The following is a 19,601-nucleotide window of genomic DNA, read 5'->3' on the forward strand; positions in this document are numbered from 1 at the left end:
CTGTTTTGTGACTTTGGTTTATCGTCTCATGCAAAATGTTTAGACACCCAGTCTGATTTTTTTCCAGTCAAACTTGGGAGAAAGACTGAGATTCAAACCCAGACCTTCATGGACACTGTATATGGAAGATAAGCGTCTTAACCATTCAGCCACCTCCCTCTAGCAGCATGCTCGAAGACTTAGAGCGAGACCGGGATTTAAACCCAGACCTTTTTTTTTTTTTTTTTAAGTGTATAACATCCAGCCCTGCTCAGTTAACAATGGCAATGCTTTTTTTTTCTTTCTTTTTTTTTTTTTTTTTGCTGCCCCATCATCTGTACCATTTCAGTGCCATCCCATGCCGCTCGTTGTCAGTCAACATCATCATCAACAACACATACACAGCCACACCCAGGTTCGTCTGTCGCAGTCCGAGTGCTGGCTGCCCATAGGGAACCAACGTCAATGATTTGTTGATGGACAGTTTTATGTGAAGGCTGGGGACTTCTCTTTTCTAACTGAGATAATAAAGTCATACTGTTTCTGACCGGACAAAAAAAACAACAAAAAAAACAACAACAAAACACACACACACACACACAAAAACAACATCTGTGCCTACAAAAGGATGAGAACCGGGCCAGAAGTGTGGGTGTCAATATTATTATTTAGTGTGGTGTGGTGTGTGTGTATGTGCATGTTTGTCTCAATGTGAAACCCAGATTTACAAAGAGAAAAAAACACACACACATAAAAAGATGCTTCCAAATGATGTATACATTTCTGCAACAAATTGTAGTTTACAAGCTTAAACCAATTCTGCTCAATACTGTATTGTATTGTACTGTATTATACTGTAGTGTACCATATTCTGATATTGTAGCTTACTGTACTGTGTTGTAGTGTATTATATTGCACTGTAATGTATTGTGTTGTATTGTATTGTACCTTATTGTATCGCATTGCACTACTTTTTGTCACAACATATTCCACTGTGTCAAATTCTGGCTGCTCAACCAAGGCCTTTTGTAATTTTTGCCTGCAACTGTGCAAGTGAATAAAGTTTGTTTTCCTATCACATCAGATTTCTCTACAGAAATTTCACTGCCAATGCCATGCAATCAATGGATTCTTTTACGCAGGCTAAGTAAGTGCATGCTATATCTCTCTCTCTCTCTCTGCACACACACACACACACACACAGATAGATAAATATGGGACCTTGGTTTATCGCCTCATCCCAATGACTAGCACAAAAAAAAAGAAAAAAAGATAAGGATACAAAATATACCAGCATCCAGACCACCACTCAAGGTCTAGTAAGGAGGGTAAAATACTGGTGATTGTGGAATTCGAACCCATGTGCCCAGACTACGCACCTCTTTGCGGACGTCATCCAATGCCTCTTGATTGGCCCCCTGTAAATTGATTATCTTCACAGCCACTGCTTCCTCGGTCCTGCTGTTGTAAGCCAACTTCACCCTGAAAATGTGAAATGACATCTTGTCTTTATCATCATTATCAGTTATTAGTATTGTTATTAGTTGCAGGAGAATTGTTATGATTGTTTATCATCATAATCATTGTTTTCATAAGTGGTAGCAGTATCAGACTATCAGTATCACTGTTACTGTTACCATCATTAAATACATTATCATTTATTCATTATGATTATCAATTATAGGTATTGTTGTTATTAGTCACAGTAGAATTGTTACGATTATTATCACCATTATCATCATCATTATTGTTTTTATTACTAATTAATGATGGTATCACTGTCATTGTTATCACTATTAATAAATGAAATTATAAAGTTCAAAGCTTGACCTATGTCAGTGATTCCCCCCCCCACCCCCTAATCATTTGTGTCTGTTCAACATCAAGTTACTTCATTACTATCAATATCAAATAAAGAAGTCGGTGAATGCACTGATACTAGTTTACAACTATACTACTTTACACTAATTACAGTTTACCTGGCACTCAGACTCATCCTCATCTCAGTACATCAGTAGCTAACTCCATTCTCCACCAATATAATTTTACTAAAAAAAAAAATAATACACACCCAAAATATAACACTTCGTCATGGCTTAACTCCCCATATACACCCAAGATATTATGACACTTCGTCATGACTTATCTCTCCGTACACACCCAAGATATTACAACACTTCCTTATGACTTACTATCCGTACACACCCAAGATATTACAACACTTCCTTACGACTTACTATACATGCACACCCAAGATATTACAACACTTCCTTATGACTTACTATCCGTACACACCCAAGGTATTACAACACATCCTTACGACTTACTATCCGTACACACCCAAGATATTACAACACTTCCTTATGACTTACTATCCGAACACACCCAAGATATTACAACACATCCTTACGACTTACTATCCGTACACACCCAAGATATTACAACACTTCCTTACGACTTACTATCCGTACACACCCAAGATATTACAACACTTCCTTACGACTTACTATCCGTACACACCCAAGATATTACAACACTTCCTTATGACTTACTATCTGTACACACCCAAGGTATTACAACACATCCTTACGACTTACTATCCGTACACACCCAAGATATTACAACACTTCCTTACGACTTACTATCCGTACACACCCAAGATATTACAACACTTCCTTACGACTTACTATCCGTACACACCCAAGATATTACAACACTTCCTAATGACTTACTATCTGTACACACCCAAGATATTACAACACTTCCTTACGACTTACTATCCGTACACACCCAAGATATTACAACACTTCCTAATGACTTACTATCTGTACACGCCCAAGATATTACAACACTTCCTAATGACTTACTATCTGTACACACCCAAGATATTACAACACTTCCTTACGACTTACTATCCGTACACACCCAAGATATTACAACACTTCCTAATGACTTACTATCTGTACACGCCCAAGATATTACAACACTTCCTAATGACTTACTATCTGTACACACCCAAGATATTACAACACTTCCTTACGACTTACTATCTGTACACACCCAAGATATTACAACACTTCATCATGATGTAACTCTACGTACACACCCAAAATATCATAACACATTGTTACAACTTACTCTCCATATGCTCCTTCCCCTAGGGTCTGCACAAAGTCCCAGTTCTTGACAAAAGACTGTGGGGCATGGGGCCCAATTCTGGAACCACCACGACCACTTCCTCCAGCAGCAGCGGCGGCGGCAGCAGCTGCTGCTTCAGCCTTGCGCTTCTTTTCTGCTGCCAGATGCTGCCGTTCTTTGAAGTTCTCCCGCAGCTTGAATTCGTCCACAGACATGCACTTCCGCTTAAACCCACGGTCCTTGGTTCCCTTTTCCCTGGAAACGGTGGGCTCGGCCTGGGCGGGCCTGTAGTCAGAGTAGTCATGCTCAGACTCAGAGTCCGAGTCCAAGTCTGAGTCACTGCTTTCCGTCTCCATTTCCGTCCGTACTGTGGAAGCGTGTGTGGAGGAGTCTGAGTTTATGTTTTCCATACCTGTTTCAGTCCCTTCTGTGTTGTCTGAGTTACTGTTTTTCTTGTCTGTTTCAGTCCCTTCTGTGGAAGGCTGAGCAGCGTCTGTGTTGTCTGAGTTAATGTTTTCCTTGTCTGTTTCATCAGTCTGTTCGGTGGAAGGCTTAGCAGTCTGTGTGGAGGAGTCTGAGTTTATGTTTTCCATGTCTGTTTCAGACCGTTCTGTGTTATCTGAGCCCTGAAGTTCAGCTAAACACTTTCGAGGCTGTAATCGTTTGCGTGTAACGTCTCCGTCACCACTGGGAATGTATGCACTGGGTTCCGCAACACTGATAGATTCCAAGGATTCTGTTAGCGTTGTTGACAGTTGAAACGACATTCTCTCTGTTCAAGTTCTGTAGTAAAACAAAAAAACAAAAGAAAAAAAAGAAGGTTACAATCATTTATTGTACCACATCTGAACAGGTTATTTCATTTAGAACAACAAAAATATTATTAAGAAAAATAAGATTTAGTGCTAGGAGTGCGAATTTCAAACACCAGTACTTTTTTTGTTGTTCAACTTGTTGTTGCTGGGAGGGGGATTGGTCAGGGGTGGGGGTAGGGGATGGGGTTAGGTGGAGGGGGTAGGAGGGCTGTGTGTTGGGGGCTGGGGGTGGGGGTAGGGGAGGGGGTTAAAACAGACAAAAAAAGTGATCAGAACAATAGCCTGGCCTGAGCCAATGATGAAAATGAACTCCAAAAGCTGTCGAGTCCAGCACAAAACTTTAGAATGACAGGCTCAGCAGACTTTACATCAGCTTATCAGCCCAGCTGGATACCAAGAAGAAGAGTATTCAACTGACACAACAGTGAGAGTACACACATATATATGCAAGATCAGCATAAGACTTGTCTGTTTTAGTAAATTATGTACAACCACTGATTTGGTGACAAGAAATAAAATGTAATTTAATCATTCAGATACAATCACACATTTGATATTTATATATCGTTAGTTACAGGTTGTTGCTTTTTCTTGGTGATCCACCTAAAGAATATAACTTATAAGAAATCTCTCTCTCTCTCAAACACCTGAGTTTAGGTTTGGTTCCGGACACCTTGACCATGGGTTATTTGATAAGTTCACCACAAAATCAATGGGTCATTTTGAAAATTAATGGGTCAGTGAAAACAACCCCTTAATTCCATCTCGGGCGCCCCCACCAGTCACCCTAAACCCTATAAAAAATTGTTACTGAATTTGTACTTTGCCCATCACACTCACTAGTGTGTGAAATGGTATAAATGTGTGTGTGTGTGTGTGTGTGTGTGTGTGTGTGTGTGTGTGTGTGTTATATATATATATATATATATATATATATATATATATATACATATATATATATATATATATATATATATATATATATATGTTACTTATACATGCGGAAACACAACATTACTCAATTTACTGGAATTTATTTTGCAATGATGAAACACTTTCTTATGCTGGCTGCTCTGAATAGTATTAGTAAATGTTCACATTACGGTCCAATTAATATCAAGAAAAAAAAGTAGAAACAAAAGCAAAGCAACACAACAGAAAGATATCAGATCTACAGTGTCAATGTCATTTGCATTGGTCCAATACCATTGTTTTAGGAAAGCACTTTCCTTGAAGAAGTCAAAATCTTCCCAGTTGCAACAACAACAAAAATCATGAAAATGTATCTAAAATTTCCTAAAGTGCCTTGCCAGCATAATGTGCAGACCTGCTTATTTCTGTTATTCTGCATAGTGTATACACAAGATAGTTATTTATGTCAGTATGTTTATGCTGAGTGACTGACCTTATGTAAAACTAATAACTTAAATAAGTATATATATATATATATATATATATCAATAAAAATCCATCACACTAAAAAGATGGTGGTGATGGGCTATCAATGATTGAAAAAAGCAAAACAAAACAAAAACACCTGTACACACTGAAAGAACTACAGATTCCAAGCCTGCAACAGAGGCAACGCTGAGGACAAGACCTCCATCTCTCCTTAAAATGAGTGGTTGAGGGGTCCCTGCCAGCCATGACACCTGGCCAGTTCAAAAAAGAACAAGCAATAAACAGATGCAGTTTCCAGCTCGGGCATTTTGCTGATTTTCTTTCCAGCAACATCCTGGAGAGATCAGCCAGGAAAAATAATAGAACATTACATTAGAGGTTCCAGAAGCAAGAACAGAACAATATAAAAACTAATTCTTCGTGAGAACTGCAGTAGACTGGAACAACCTGCGCGACGACCGGCTGCTGGCAACATGTGACTTGAGTGATAGCAGCATACGCGCTGTGGAGAAAGATACACAGATAACACACCCACCCCACACCCCGCCCCCCTCGTTGTGTATACAGCCGAAAATGGTCCTACAACTACAACGTATCCCATCAATTTGATCAAAGTCAAAATGTCAAAGTCACCTCAACCATAATCACCTGCAAACCGTCCACCATCTTGGCCTTTCACAAACGGTCGCTCACCTGTCGTATTTCTTGGCCCACTCTTCCCCTTACATCGTATTCAAAACATCTAATTATAATGCTGTCTTTTATAAGTTTAGCAGAAATATATCATGACGGCTATAGTTTTTCCAATGGCATATCATCATACGATCGAGTAAAGCATTTTCATCCGTCGGTCTTTCCATCAACTCCACTCAAAAACAACATGGAAAATGACCGAACAAAATTTTGAGGAAAGGTATAACACTTCGGCTTGATTAGTTTATATCGGCCAATCAGTATTTACACGTAATGTACTTACATATTGAACAGGACTGGCAGCAGATATTTTGTGCGCCCACTTTTCGTTATTATACTGACGATGGAACAGAAAATTTTACAAAGAATTGTGCATTGATCAGGATACACCCGCACCTTTCGCATCTCGCGGTTTCACGAGTCACATGACCTGCTCTTTTTGTTCCTTCGACACTGAAGAGTGATATTTTAAGGTGTGCTGTGCGGTGGAAAACTATTTCACAACAAAATAATATTCAAACAAACCATAATGCATACCGTTAGAACTTTCTCTTAAGTGCGTCTCTACTTTGGATGGCTTCTTTAGTTTTGAAATTGTACGAAAACAACTATACTAGAAAATGTGACTGACCACAGTCGCATAACGTGGCTGCCAGCACTGATTGGATAGTATTTTTAGTACTCGGCAGCTATTTTGATTTGGGAACACCCTTTGGGTCACATGGTTATCTAAATGAAGCATACCGCATGGGCGAACATGACAAAAAATTCTCGAACATGTTAGTGGTCATGATGCCGCGGATTATTTATCTTTTGTCTCTCAGCGCATCGCATTATCTGCTCTTCCCTTTCCGCTTCTTCGTGCGATAAAACAATGCCTTTGCGATTCTCCGTCTGCTTTTCAACTTGTTGAAGTGTCTTTCAAGAGGCCTGTCACGACAAAGGTAAGCGATAGAGTCTGGCGATGTTTTGCATTCTTTTGTTGTGTATTATCTGAGACGGTCGTATATAGGAGGACCGAACCATCCTGAGGCTCACCGCGTGACCGCTTGAGGTGACCGAACCGCGCGCGCGACAGCTATAACCTAGTTATGACTCCAGTGAGAGAGAAAGCGGAAGTTACGACATGATATGCCGTGTTGTGGTGCTCCGAAAAACCTTCATGGGCAGAAGGAGAGAAAGGAATAACATTTCATCGGAAAGAGAATGACCATTTCCGTTTGATTATTTGTTTATTTCTACAATGTCATTGTTTAGTGAAAGAAAGTATGTGTTTTCTTCATCTTCTTACCACGTCTTACCTGTCAGATCGTACACAGAAAGTGTGTGTAAATGGTACATACTCTAGAGTATCTGCCTTGAAATATGGTGTCCCACAAGGGTCCGTCCTAGGTCCTGTTCTTTTCGTGCTGTATGCGGCTCCTGTGTCGGATGTCATCAGTCATCATGCGATGTCGCATGAGAGCTTTGCTGATGACACACAACTTTATCAGTCGGCTTCCATAGCTGAATTTGATGCACTGGTGACTCAAACACAGGAGTGCATTGCTGGCCTAAAGGACTGGATGACTCTCAACAAGCTGCAATTAAATGATGATAAGACTGAATTTATGATAACCTGTCCAAAGAAGTTTCGTCAACATCCTTCCTTTCCTGACTCTGTTCTGATCAATAGCACACCTGTTTCACTTTCTCCCTCTGTTCGCAGTCTTGGTGTAATCCTGGACCAGTCTCTTTCCTTCCAACAGCACATTTCGAATATCTGTAAAGTTGCCTATTTGGAACTGCATAGAATCAGCTCTATCCGCCACTATCTCTCAACCGATGCAACCAAGACACTTGTATGCTCTCTGGTTCTCTCAAGATTGGATTACTGCAACTCTCTTTTGGCCGGCCTTCCCAAATACCTGTTAGACAGACTCCAACGAATTCAGAATAACGCTGCCAGACTCATTTGCAGAGCTTCTAAATTTGACCATGTTTCTCCTCTCCTTCAGTCTCTCCACTGGTTGCCTGTTTCTGATCGAATAGACTATAAGCTATCCACTCTGACCTTTTCTGCAGTCAACGGATCTGGCCCCAAATATCTTTCTGAACTCATCCATATCTATACCCCGTCTCGCCAGCTCCGTTCTTCCTCTGATACTCGACTTCTCAGGATACCTCACGTCAGAAGTAAGACCTATGGACACAGATCGGTTTCTTTTCAATCGCCAAAGACGTGGAACAAGCTCCCTGATAACCTCCGTCATTCTGATTCCCTCGCATCTTTTAAATCTCGTCTCAAAACTCACCTTTTCCCTCAGCAATAAGTTCAATTGTGGCAGGTCCACAACTACATGCATGTATATGAATGTGTATTGTGTGTGCGTGTGTCTATGTAAGTTTGTGCCTGCCTATGTGTGCGTATGTGTTAGGGTAGCTGTTAGATACACATGTATGTTAAAATGTATGTATGCAGTGTGTGTGTGTGTGTGTGTGTGCGCGCGCGCGCGTGTGTGTGTGTGGTCACATTTTGGTGTGTGTATGTAACATAGATATAATGTTTTATGTTATCAAAAGCGTTTTTGTAAAGCACCTAGAGCAGATTTCTGGATAGTGTGCTATATAAGTATCCATTATTATTATTATTCTTTTTTTGTATAATGCGTGTGTGTGCCTCTCTCTGTGTGTGTGTGTGTGTGTGTGTGCCTCTGTGTGTGTGTGTGTGTGTGTGTGTGTGTGTGTGTGTGTGTGTGTGTGTGTGTGTGTGTTACTAATTTTTGTCACAACAGATTTCTCTGTGTGAAATTCGCTGCTCTTCCAGAGAGCGCGTCGCTACACTGAGAGCGCCACTCCCCTCCCCGCTCCCATCATTTCTACTGTATCTGTGTTTGTGTATGATTTTCGATTTATGTTCGTACCTTGTTATGTACTATCACCCCCCAATATTCCTTGTGACCCCGGTACACTTGGTAATAAAGACATATTCTATTCTATAACTCTTTCTCTCTCTTTTTGTCTGTCTGTCTTGTCTCTCTCTCTCTCTCTCTCTCTCTCTCTCTCTCTCTAAGTTCTCTTTCTTTCTACACACACACACACACACACACACACACACACACACACACACACACACACACACACACACACACACACACACGTACAATCTCTCTCTCTTCAAGTTCTCTCTCTCTCTCTCTCTCTCTCTCTCTGTTTTTCAGAATCTAATTAAGTAGCAATGTCACAAAAAGTACAGTACATTGGTATTGATGTCGCTTTTTTTTTTCTTTCTTTTTTTTTATGCCGAGTTTGAATCTGTAAGTTGTGATGTTTTAGCGTGGTGCAAAAATGTGACTGTATTGTTGCAGCTCGGTGTGTTTTTTATACCCTATTTACTTACTTACTTGCTCGTATGCTGTGCGTGCAGAAAGACAGAGAGAGAGAGAGAGGTAGAGAGAGAGAGCTGGAGAGAGAGAGAGAGAGAGAGAGGTAGAGAGAGAGGGGGGAGGGAGAGAGCTGGAGAGAGAGAGGGTAGATAGCTGGAGAGAGAGAGGGAGGGAGAGAGTTGGATAGAGAGAGAGGCAGAAAGAGAGAGAGGGGGTAGAGAGAGAGGGAGGGAGAGAGAGAGGGGGGGAGAGAGAGAGGGAGGGAGAGAGCTGGATAGAGAGAGAGGCAGAAAGAGAGAGAGAGAGGTAGAGGTTTCAGTTTCAGTAGCTCAAGGAGGCGTAACTGCGTTCGGACAAATCCATATACGCTACACCACATCTGCCAAGCAGATGCCTGACCAGCAGCGTAACCCAACGCGCTTAGTCAGGCCTTGAGAGAAAAAAAGGTGAATAAATAATAGATAAGCTTACATAAATAAATAAATAAATAATAATTATGATATAAAAAAAGGTAGTAGTAATGATAATAATAATAAAATAATAATAATAAATAAATAAATAAGACAACAATGATGATAAATAAGCAAATAAATGTAAAACATGAAGACACACATTCACACATACACCCACACATGCATAACAGATATGCACCAAACATGCAGTTTCACAGATATGAAAGCACAGTCAAATACATATAAACGTACATGAGCTCCAACACACACACACACACACACACACACACACCACACATAGGGAGGTAGAGAGAGAGAGAGAGAGGCAGAAAGAGGGAGAGAGAGAATCAGACAGAGAGACAGACAGAAAGAGAGAGAGAGAGGCAGAAAGAGAGAGAGATGTAGAGAGTGAGCTGGAGAGAGAGAGAGGGAGAGAGAAAGTGGTGGTGCTACTGCCTTTGTCTGCTGTGCATATTATATATCCAAGTTCAAGTCTGCGGTTTTGCTCCGACTGAAGTTGTAACTCATTTTTAAAAACAAACAACACAATATTCATTGTATTAGATAAAGGAACTCGTTTATGTACAGTGTTGAATGACTTGTTTTTCTTGAAGAAAAGAGAATGTGTTAGTGTGGTATAGCCGTGCCTCTTTCAAACGTATTATATTTACACACACACACACACACACACACACACACACACACACACAATCATGAAGTCGCCTGTGCACAGCTATTCACTGAAGAAAAAAAAGTTTCAACAACAAGATTCCCGATCCCACAGGCACAACTGATTCACAATCAATGAACTTGGTAAAACGCTTGAGTAAAAGCATGCAAGTGGAAACTGCACGTGCAACTTATTTTGCTGAAGGAAAAGTCAATTTGCATTTCGTATAGGTGTTGGTTTCTGCACACCAATGGCGAAGGGTAAGGTCTTCTTTCTTCAAAGAAACCATGGATCACTGTACACCCACGACGTACAGCAAGGGATTAGCTCCTGTGCAGAAACCTTGTGGGGTTACTGTACACCCACGACGTACGGCAAGGGATTAGTTCTTGCGACAAGGGATTAGTTCCTGTGCAGAAACCATGGGTTACTGTATACCCACGACGTACGGCAAGGGATTAGTTCTTGTGGCAAGGGATAAGTTCCTGTGCAGAAACCATGGGTTACTGCACACCCACGACGTACGGCAAGGGATTAGTTCTTGTGGCAAGGGATAAGTTCCTGTGCAGAAACCATGGTTTACTGTACACCCACGACGTACGGCAAGGGATTAGTTCTTGCGACAAGGGATTAGTTCCTGTGCAGAAACCATGGATTACTGTACACCCACGACGTACGGCAAGGGATTAGTTCTTGCGACAAGGGATTAGTTCCTGTGCATAAACCATGGATTACTGTATACCCACGACGTACGGCAAGGGATTAGTTCTTGCGGCAAGGGATAAGTTCCTGTGCAGAAACCATGGTTTACTGTACACCGGCCCGCGACGTATGGCAAGGGATTAGTTCTTGCGGCAAGGGATTAGTTCCTGTGCAGAAACCATGGGTTACTGTACACCCACGACGTACGGCAAGGGATTAGTTCTTGCGACAAGGGATTAGTTCCTGTGCAGAAACCATGGGTTACTGTACACCCACAACGTACGGCAAGGGATTAGTTCTTGCGGCAAGGGATAAGTTCCTGTGCAGAAACCATGGATCACTGTACACCCACGACGTACAGCAAAGGATTAGTTCCTTTACAGAAACCATGGGTTACTGCACACCCACGACGTACGGCAAGGGATTAGTTCTTGTGGCAAGGGATAAGTTCCTGTGCAGAAACCATGGGTTACTGTACACCCACGATGTACGGCAAGGGATTAGTTCTTGCGGCAAGGGATAAGTTCCTGTGCAGAAACCATGGGTCACTGTATACCCACGACGTACGGCAAGGGATTAGCCTTTCTTGCGGCAAGGGATAAGTTCCTGTGCAGAAACCATGGGTCACTATACACCCACGATGTACGGCAAGGGATTATTTCCTGTGCAGAAACCATGGGTCACTGTATACCCACGACGTACGGCAAGGGATTAGTTCTTGCGGCAAGGGATAAGTTCCTGTGCAGAAACCATGGTTTACTCTACACCGGCCCGCGACGTATGGCAAGGGATTAGTTCTTGCGGCAAGGGATTAGTTCCTGTGCAGAAACCATTGTATACTGTACACCCACGACGTACGGCAAGGGATTAGTTCTTGCGGCAAGGGATTAGTTCCTGTGCAGAAACCATTGTATACTGTACACCCACGACGTACGGCAAGGGATTAGTTCTTGCGACAAGGGATTAGTTCCTGTGCAGAAACCATGGGTTACTGTACACCCACGACGTACGGCAAGGGATTAGTTCTTGTGGCAAGGGATAAGTTCCTGTGCAGAAACCATGGTTTACTGTACACCGGCCCGCGACGTATGGCAAGGGATTAGTTCTTGCGGCAAGGGATTAGTTCCTGTGCAGAAACCATTGTATACTGTACACCCACGATGTACGGCAAGGGATTAGTTCTTGCGGCAAGGGATAAGTTCCTGTGCAGAAATCATGGGTCACTGTATACCCACGACGTACGGCAAGGGATTAGCCTTTCTTGCGGCAAGGGATAAGTTCCTGTGCAGAAACCATTGTATACTGTACACCCACGATGTACGGCAAGGGATTAGTTCTTGCGGCAAGGGATAAGTTCCTGTGCAGAAATCATGGGTCACTGTATACCCACGACGTACGGCAAGGGATTAGCCTTTCTTGCGGCAAGGGATAAGTTCCTGTGCTGAAACCATGGGTCACTATACACCCACGATGTACGGCAAGGGATTAGTTCCTGTGCAGAAACCATGGGTCACTGTATACCCTCGACGTATGGCAAGGGATAAGTTCCTGTGCAGAAACCATGGTTTACTGTACACCGGCCCGCGACGTATGGCAAGGGATTAGTTCTTGCGGCAAGGGATTAGTTCCTGTGCAGAAACCATGGGTCACTATACACCCACGATGTACGGCAAGGGATTAGTTCCTGTGCAGAAACCATGGGTCACTGTATACCCACGACGTACGGCAAGGGATTAGTTCTTGCGGCAAGGGATTAGTTCCTGTGCAGAAACCATGGATTACTGTATACCCACGACGTACGGCAAGGGATTAGTTCTTGCGGCAAGGGATAAGTTCCTGTGCAGAAACCATGGATTACTGTATACCCTCGACGTATGGCAAGGGATAAGTTCCTGTGCAGAAACCATGGTTTACTGTACACCGGCCCGCGACGTATGGCAAGGGATTAGTTCTTGTGGCAAGGGATAAGTTCCTGTGCAGAAACCATGGTTTACTGTACACCCACGACGTACGGCAAGGGATTAGTTCTTGCGGCAAGGGATAAGTTCCTGTGCAGAAACCATGGATCACTGTACACCCACGACGTACAGCAAAGGATTAGTTCCTTTACAGAAACCATGGGTTACTGCACACCCACGACGTACGGCAAGGGATTAGTTCTTGTGGCAAGGGATAAGTTCCTGTGCAGAAACCATGGGTTACTGTACACCCACGATGTACGGCAAGGGATTAGTTCTTGCGGCAAGGGATAAGTTCCTGTGCAGAAACCATGGGTCACTGTATACCCACGACGTACGGCAAGGGATTAGCCTTTCTTGCGGCAAGGGATAAGTTCCTGTGCAGAAACCATGGGTCACTATACACCCACGATGTACGGCAAGGGATTATTTCCTGTGCAGAAACCATGGGTCACTGTATACCCACGACGTACGGCAAGGGATAAGTTCCTGTGCAGAAACCATGGTTTACTGCACACCCACGACGTACGGCAAGGGATTAGTTCTTGCGGCAAGGGATAAGTTCCTGTGCAGAAACCATGGGTAACTGTACACCCACAACGTACGGCAAGGGATTAGTTCTTGCGGCAAGGGATAAGTTCCTGTGCAGAAACCATGGTTTACTGTACACCGGCCCGCGACGTATGGCAAGGGATTAGTTCTTGCGGCAAGGGATTAGTTCCTGTGCAGAAACCATGGATCACTATACACCCACGATGTACGGCAAGGGATTAGTTCCTGTGCAGAAACCATGGGTCACTGTATACCCACGACGTACGGCAAGGGATTAGTTCTTGCGGCAAGGGATTAGTTCCTGTGCAGAAACCATGGGTTACTGTACACCCACGACGTACGGCAAGGGATTAGTTCTTGTGCAGAAACCATGGGTCACAATGTACGGCAAGGGATTAGTTCCTGTGCAGAAACCATGTGTAATGGAGTATACTGCTGAGTGGTAAGGTGGAATAGAAGGATTAAAGAAGGAAAACATTAAAATAAATATTTTTGGATCAGTTCTGTTTTGGATCAGTTATCATGTCGGTGACGTTACTTTTGTAACCATCTGTGGAATGAGTGGTTTATTATAAAGAGGTTACAAAAAAAATTGCTGAATTACTGAATTAGGATAAAAAGAGTGAAAGGACAGGAAGCTCCTTTGCACAGGCCAAGGTTAAGGACATAATATAGAAGCCAGTCACAAAGGACCTAGACTTCACAGATGACATAAGTCTTCTCTCCCACAGGCAGCAAGATGCGCAGGAGAAACTATGTCGTGTGGCAGAAGAAGCTGAGAAGACTGGACTCCAAATCAACATTGGGAAAACAGAGGTCATGAGGGTCAACAACAAGAAGCAATATCCAGTGCAACTACACCAAGAGAACATCAAGGAGGTTGACAAGTTTGTCTAATTAGGCAGTGTTGTCAGCAAAGACGGGGGGACGGACGAAGACATCAAGAGCCGTATCAACAAAGCAAGACACGCCTTCAACACCCTTCGACCAATCTGGAGATCGACAGCCCTCTCAATCCGCAACAAGATCCGGATTTTTAACACCAACGTGAAGTCGGTTCTACTCTATGGCTCAGAGACGTGGAGAGTGACAAAGACCAGCACCCACAAGCTTCAGACATTCACCAACAGATGCCTAAGAAACATCCTGAACATCAGATGGCCAGAGGTTGTCTCCAATGAAGAACTTTGGAACATGACAAAACAGGCCCCACTGGAGACGGAAATCAAGAAACGGAAATGGGGATGGATAGGCCATACACTACGCAAGCCTGCAACAAACATCACAAGACAGGCTCTTGATTGGAACCCACAGGGGAAAAGGAAAGTTGGCCGTCCGAAGCAGACCTGGCGGAGAAGCATTGAGGCAGAGACAAGGGCGGCCGGAATGACGTGGGCCGAACTGAAGAAGACCAGCCAGAGCCGGGTGCGTTGGAGGAGTGTTGTTGCGGCCCTATGTTCCCCAAGGAATCAAGAGGAATAAGTCAAGTAAGTCAAAGTCAGTCACAAAGGGCTTTCTATTGTTTTATTACAATATTGATGTATCGAAGTGCTCAGCTGGCTGTAAATACTGCTTCACACACGAACTGGTTCAGACGCCATTTTCGCAGTTAAGCTGCTGGCCTTCAGTGACTCATGCATAATACAGTGCGTGATGTTATTTGAATTGTAAATGAAAGCCCATCCTTACATGCTCCCAACATTTATTCATTTATCATTCACTGCCAGATTATGTTCTGTTGTACTTACACACCACTTAAATCATTTAGAAGCATATTTGATTTTAGTTTAATTGTTCGTCAGTGTGAGGATTTCAACTGACACTAAGTTTACGTCATTTTGTTCTTTCTGTCACATATAATACTACCGTCTACAGTTCTGTATGTGATCGGTTATCCTCTACTGCAACCACACTATCATAGTGTTTGGATGAGAATAGATCAGGAACTTAAGAGATGACAGTTTCACTGCAGTGACGGTGTCCAACCATTGACATGTGGAAGTAACTCGTGTGTGGCGTAACACTATTCAAAATCGAATTTAAGAAGAAAGCTGTTAGGCATCTGGTCGCTCAGGTCCACCGGTGTTGTGCTTGTGTCCACACGCTCATTTGTCACATCCACTATCAGCTGCCTAACATTCTACTGCACTGTCTTTTCATCTTCTTCATCCTTATAACTATTGGAAAATAAAACAATACAAGACCCTTTGTGACTGGCCTCTATATGTCCTTGGCCTGTGCATGGATCTTTTCTATCATTTCACCTTCATCGTCTTTAATTCAGTAATTCAATAATTCTTTTATAACCCCTTTTTGATATACCACTGGGTTCACACACACTTAGAAAAATGGTGTCGCTGACAGGGTAAAGATCCCACAACAGGATATTGATCCAGGATTGATCAGACAGGATTTTGATCCATGACAGGAGAGACCCAAAATCATTCTTCTAAGCCCTAACCATTCAGTTTTGTTCATTAAATATTTGGCACTTGCAAGCAAGGATGTTTTAATTCTTAAATCCTTTTCTCATCAAGATTAAACCCCCTTACCTCTTCAGTTTGTTACAAAATGGTGCTGCGAGCAGAATTGTACAGGGACAAGAGGTTGTACTAACAGTCACATAAGGTAGTTTAACATTGGAGAAGAGAGAAGACAGTGCAGCAGGTACTTCAATTCCACGCAGAAGAAACGTTGACCCATCAACATGGCCCAACCAACGGACTTCCTGCCAAAACTCCTAATGTTATACAGTGGGGAAATTTAAGGAGAAAGCTGTTAGGCATCTGGTCGCTCAGATCCACCGGTGTTGTGCTTGTGTCCACACGCTCATTTGTCACACCCATCGTCAGCTGCCTAACATTCTGCTGCACTGGCTTTTCATCTTCTTCATCCTTATAACTATTGGAAAATATAACCCTTTGTGACTGGCCTCTATATGTCCTTGGCCTGTGTGTGGATCTTTTCTATCCTTTCACCTTCATCCTCTTTAATTCAGTAATTCAATAATTCTTTTGTAATCCCTTTATATTCCACTCGGTTCATGCACAGTTACAAAAGTGGCATCGCCAACAGGATAAAGATCCCACGACAGGATATTGATCCAGGATTGATCAGACAGGATTTGGATCCATGACAAGATAGATCCCAAAATTATATTTTCTTTTAATGTTTTCATTCTTTCATCAAAGTTAATAAATAAATAACCCTTTACCACTCAGCTTTCTTACATGATTTTGATCCATGACAAGATTAATCCAAAATCATCCTTTTAATGATTTAATTCTTTAATCTTTTATCCAAACTAAATTAAAGATAAATTAAACAACCCCCTACCACTCGGTCATTCACATTAAGAGAGAAGAAGATATGAAAGAAGATAAGAAGACAGTGCAGCAGGTACATGGAAGTCCACAGAAAAGAAACGTTGCCCCAGCATCGTGGCCACATCCGACTTCCTACCCAAACACCCAATGTTATCCAGTGAGGAAACTGGCAGGGAGGTCGACAACTTCTTCTGGAAGGCCAGACTAATCCTCCATCTGCTGCCCCTGGATGATACGACAGCCTCTCTCTGGCTGATCTCAGCCCTTACTGGCCGAGCTTGCCAGCAGATCGTCAGGCTACCAGCTACCAATGTGGACACCCCAGCCAAGACCCTTGTAGTTCTTGAGGAGAAATTAGGAGAGCAGCAGGACGCCACAGCCCTGGCAACTGCCTTCTTCACCAGGCAGCAGCAGCCCAAGGAGACTTTGGTGAATAAACCGTTGATAGGGCTTCCGCTTTCATATGCCTGTGTCTGCATGGGAACCTGCTATCCACTTATTTTTATAATCCCTCTTTCCATTCCTACACCCTTATCCCCTGTCCTACCTACTCCTACTCCACCCTACTCCAACCCTACCCTAACCCCGACTCCATCACAAAATTGGCGCTGCGAGCAGGATCATACAGGGACAAGAGATTCTATCAAAGTCATATAGGGTTAGTTTAACACACGAGAATAGAGAAGACAGTGCAGCAGGTACACGGAAGTCCACGGAAAGGAAATGTCACCCCATCATCATGGCCACATCCGACTTCCTACCCAAACACCCGACGTTGTCCAGTGAGGAAACCAGCAGGGAGGTCGACAACTTCTTCTGGAAGGCCAGACTAATCCTCCATCTGCTGCCCCTGGATGATACGACAGCCTCTCTCTGGCTGATCTCAGCCCTTACTGGCCGAGCTTGCCAGCAGATCGTCAGGCTACCAGCTACCAATGTGGACACCCCAGCCAAGATCCTTGCAGTTCTTGAGGAGAAATTAGGAGAGCAGCAGGACGCCACAGCCCTGGCAACTGCCTTCTTCACCAGGCAGCAGCAGCTCAAGGAGACTTTGGTGAATAAACCGTTGATAGGGCTTCCGCTTTCATATGCCTGTGTCTGCATGGGAACCTGCTATCCACTTATTTTTATAATCCCTCTTTCCATTCCTACACCCTTATCCCCTATCCTACCTACTCCTACTCCACCCTACTCCAACCCTACCCTAACCCCGACTCCATCACAAAATTGGCGCTGCGAGCAGGATTATACAGGGACAAGAGATTCTATCAAAGTCACATAGGGTTAGTTTAACACACGAGAAGAGAGAAGACAGTGCAGCAGGTACACGGAAGTCCACAGAAAAGAAATGTCACCCCATCATCATGGCCACATCCGACTTCCTACCCAAACACCCGACGTTGTCTGTTGAGGAAATCGGCAGGGAGGTCGACGACTTTATCCAGGAGTCCGGACTGATCCTTCAGCTACAGCCCCTGGATGATGCGACAGTGACGTCAAGGGATTAGATCATTTATTTTTCAGAAACCATGGGTTACTGTACCTCCACGACGGACCTATGGAAAGGGATTGTTTCCTGTACAGAAACCATGGGTTACTGTATACCCACGACATATGGCAAGGGTTATATAATTAAGTTCCTGTACAGAAACTATATATGGGTTTCTGCAAACCCAGTACACACACACAGTGTGTGTGTGTGTGTGTGTGTGTGTGTGTGTGTGTGTGTGTGTGTGTGTGTGTGTGTGTGAGAGAGTCAGTACAACAAACAGTTAATCTGACAATAAATGGTTTCAGTCAGTGTGTGTGTGTGTGTGTGTGTGTGTGTGTGTGTGTGTGTGTGTGTGTGATTTTAATGTATTTTGTTTTTTATGTACATTGCTAACTTACTTGTAATTTACACAGTTATAGTTTATCTACATTTTATTGTAATGTTTGCACAAGCGGATCAGTGAACCTCTGTACCTTGGTATAGACAACAAACCAGTCTTACGTGCGAGTGTAATTCACCTTTCAAGTTCTTTGCTCTCATCTGATTTTGTTAAACGTGAATACGTTCCTTGCATATATTTCACATGTACCTGCCTATATTTGTGAGGGTGTGAATTAATGTTTGCAGTCTTCTGGAGATTCAGTGGGAGGGTAGCCTATAACTATTGTCGTTAATGGTATTAATAATTCTCTGCATCAGTTCCAGTGAAACAGAATTATGTCCTAGACTAGTGAATGATGAACCTCAGTTTTTACTGTGATGACGTTAACGATCTGGAAAGAATCATATTGTACTGTTTGCGCGCATGCGATCACACACACACACACACACACACACACACACACACACACACACACACACACACACACACCAGCATGCCATACAGTGCACTAACTCACACTCACACACACACACACACACACACACACACACACACGCACACACACCAGCATGCCATACAGTGGACAAACACACACACACACACACGCACACACACACACACACACACACACACACACACACACACATCACTGATAATTCCTTCCTTAGTTTTAATT

The 19,601-nt window shown here is 43.1% G+C and overlaps 2 protein-coding genes across 2 annotated transcripts in view; both read right to left on the reverse strand.

Annotated features, from left to right (window-relative positions):
* LOC143277504 (serine/threonine-protein kinase Chk1-like) overlaps window positions 1–6,438 on the reverse strand; it is a 29,629-nt gene extending 23,191 nt beyond the window's left edge. The window contains exons 1-3 of the mRNA XM_076582356.1: window positions 6,310–6,438; window positions 3,118–3,900; window positions 1,359–1,461 (exon numbers count right to left, since the gene is read on the reverse strand). Of these exons, the coding sequence (XP_076438471.1) occupies window positions 1,359–1,461; window positions 3,118–3,884 (870 nt within the window). The 5' untranslated portion in view covers window positions 3,885–3,900; window positions 6,310–6,438. The remainder of the gene's footprint in view (window positions 1–1,358; window positions 1,462–3,117; window positions 3,901–6,309) is intronic.
* Window positions 6,439–19,589: 13,151 nt separating this feature from the next.
* LOC143277376 (chitin deacetylase 7-like) overlaps window positions 19,590–19,601 on the reverse strand; it is a 22,922-nt gene continuing 22,910 nt past the window's right edge. The window contains exon 6 of the mRNA XM_076582159.1: window positions 19,590–19,601. This exon is cut by the window's right edge and continues 689 nt beyond it. The gene's annotated coding sequence lies outside the window, so the exon portion shown is untranslated.

This window comes from Babylonia areolata, chromosome 34 (assembly GCF_041734735.1).
Source record: "Babylonia areolata isolate BAREFJ2019XMU chromosome 34, ASM4173473v1, whole genome shotgun sequence".
NCBI lineage: Eukaryota > Metazoa > Mollusca > Gastropoda > Neogastropoda > Buccinidae > Babylonia > Babylonia areolata.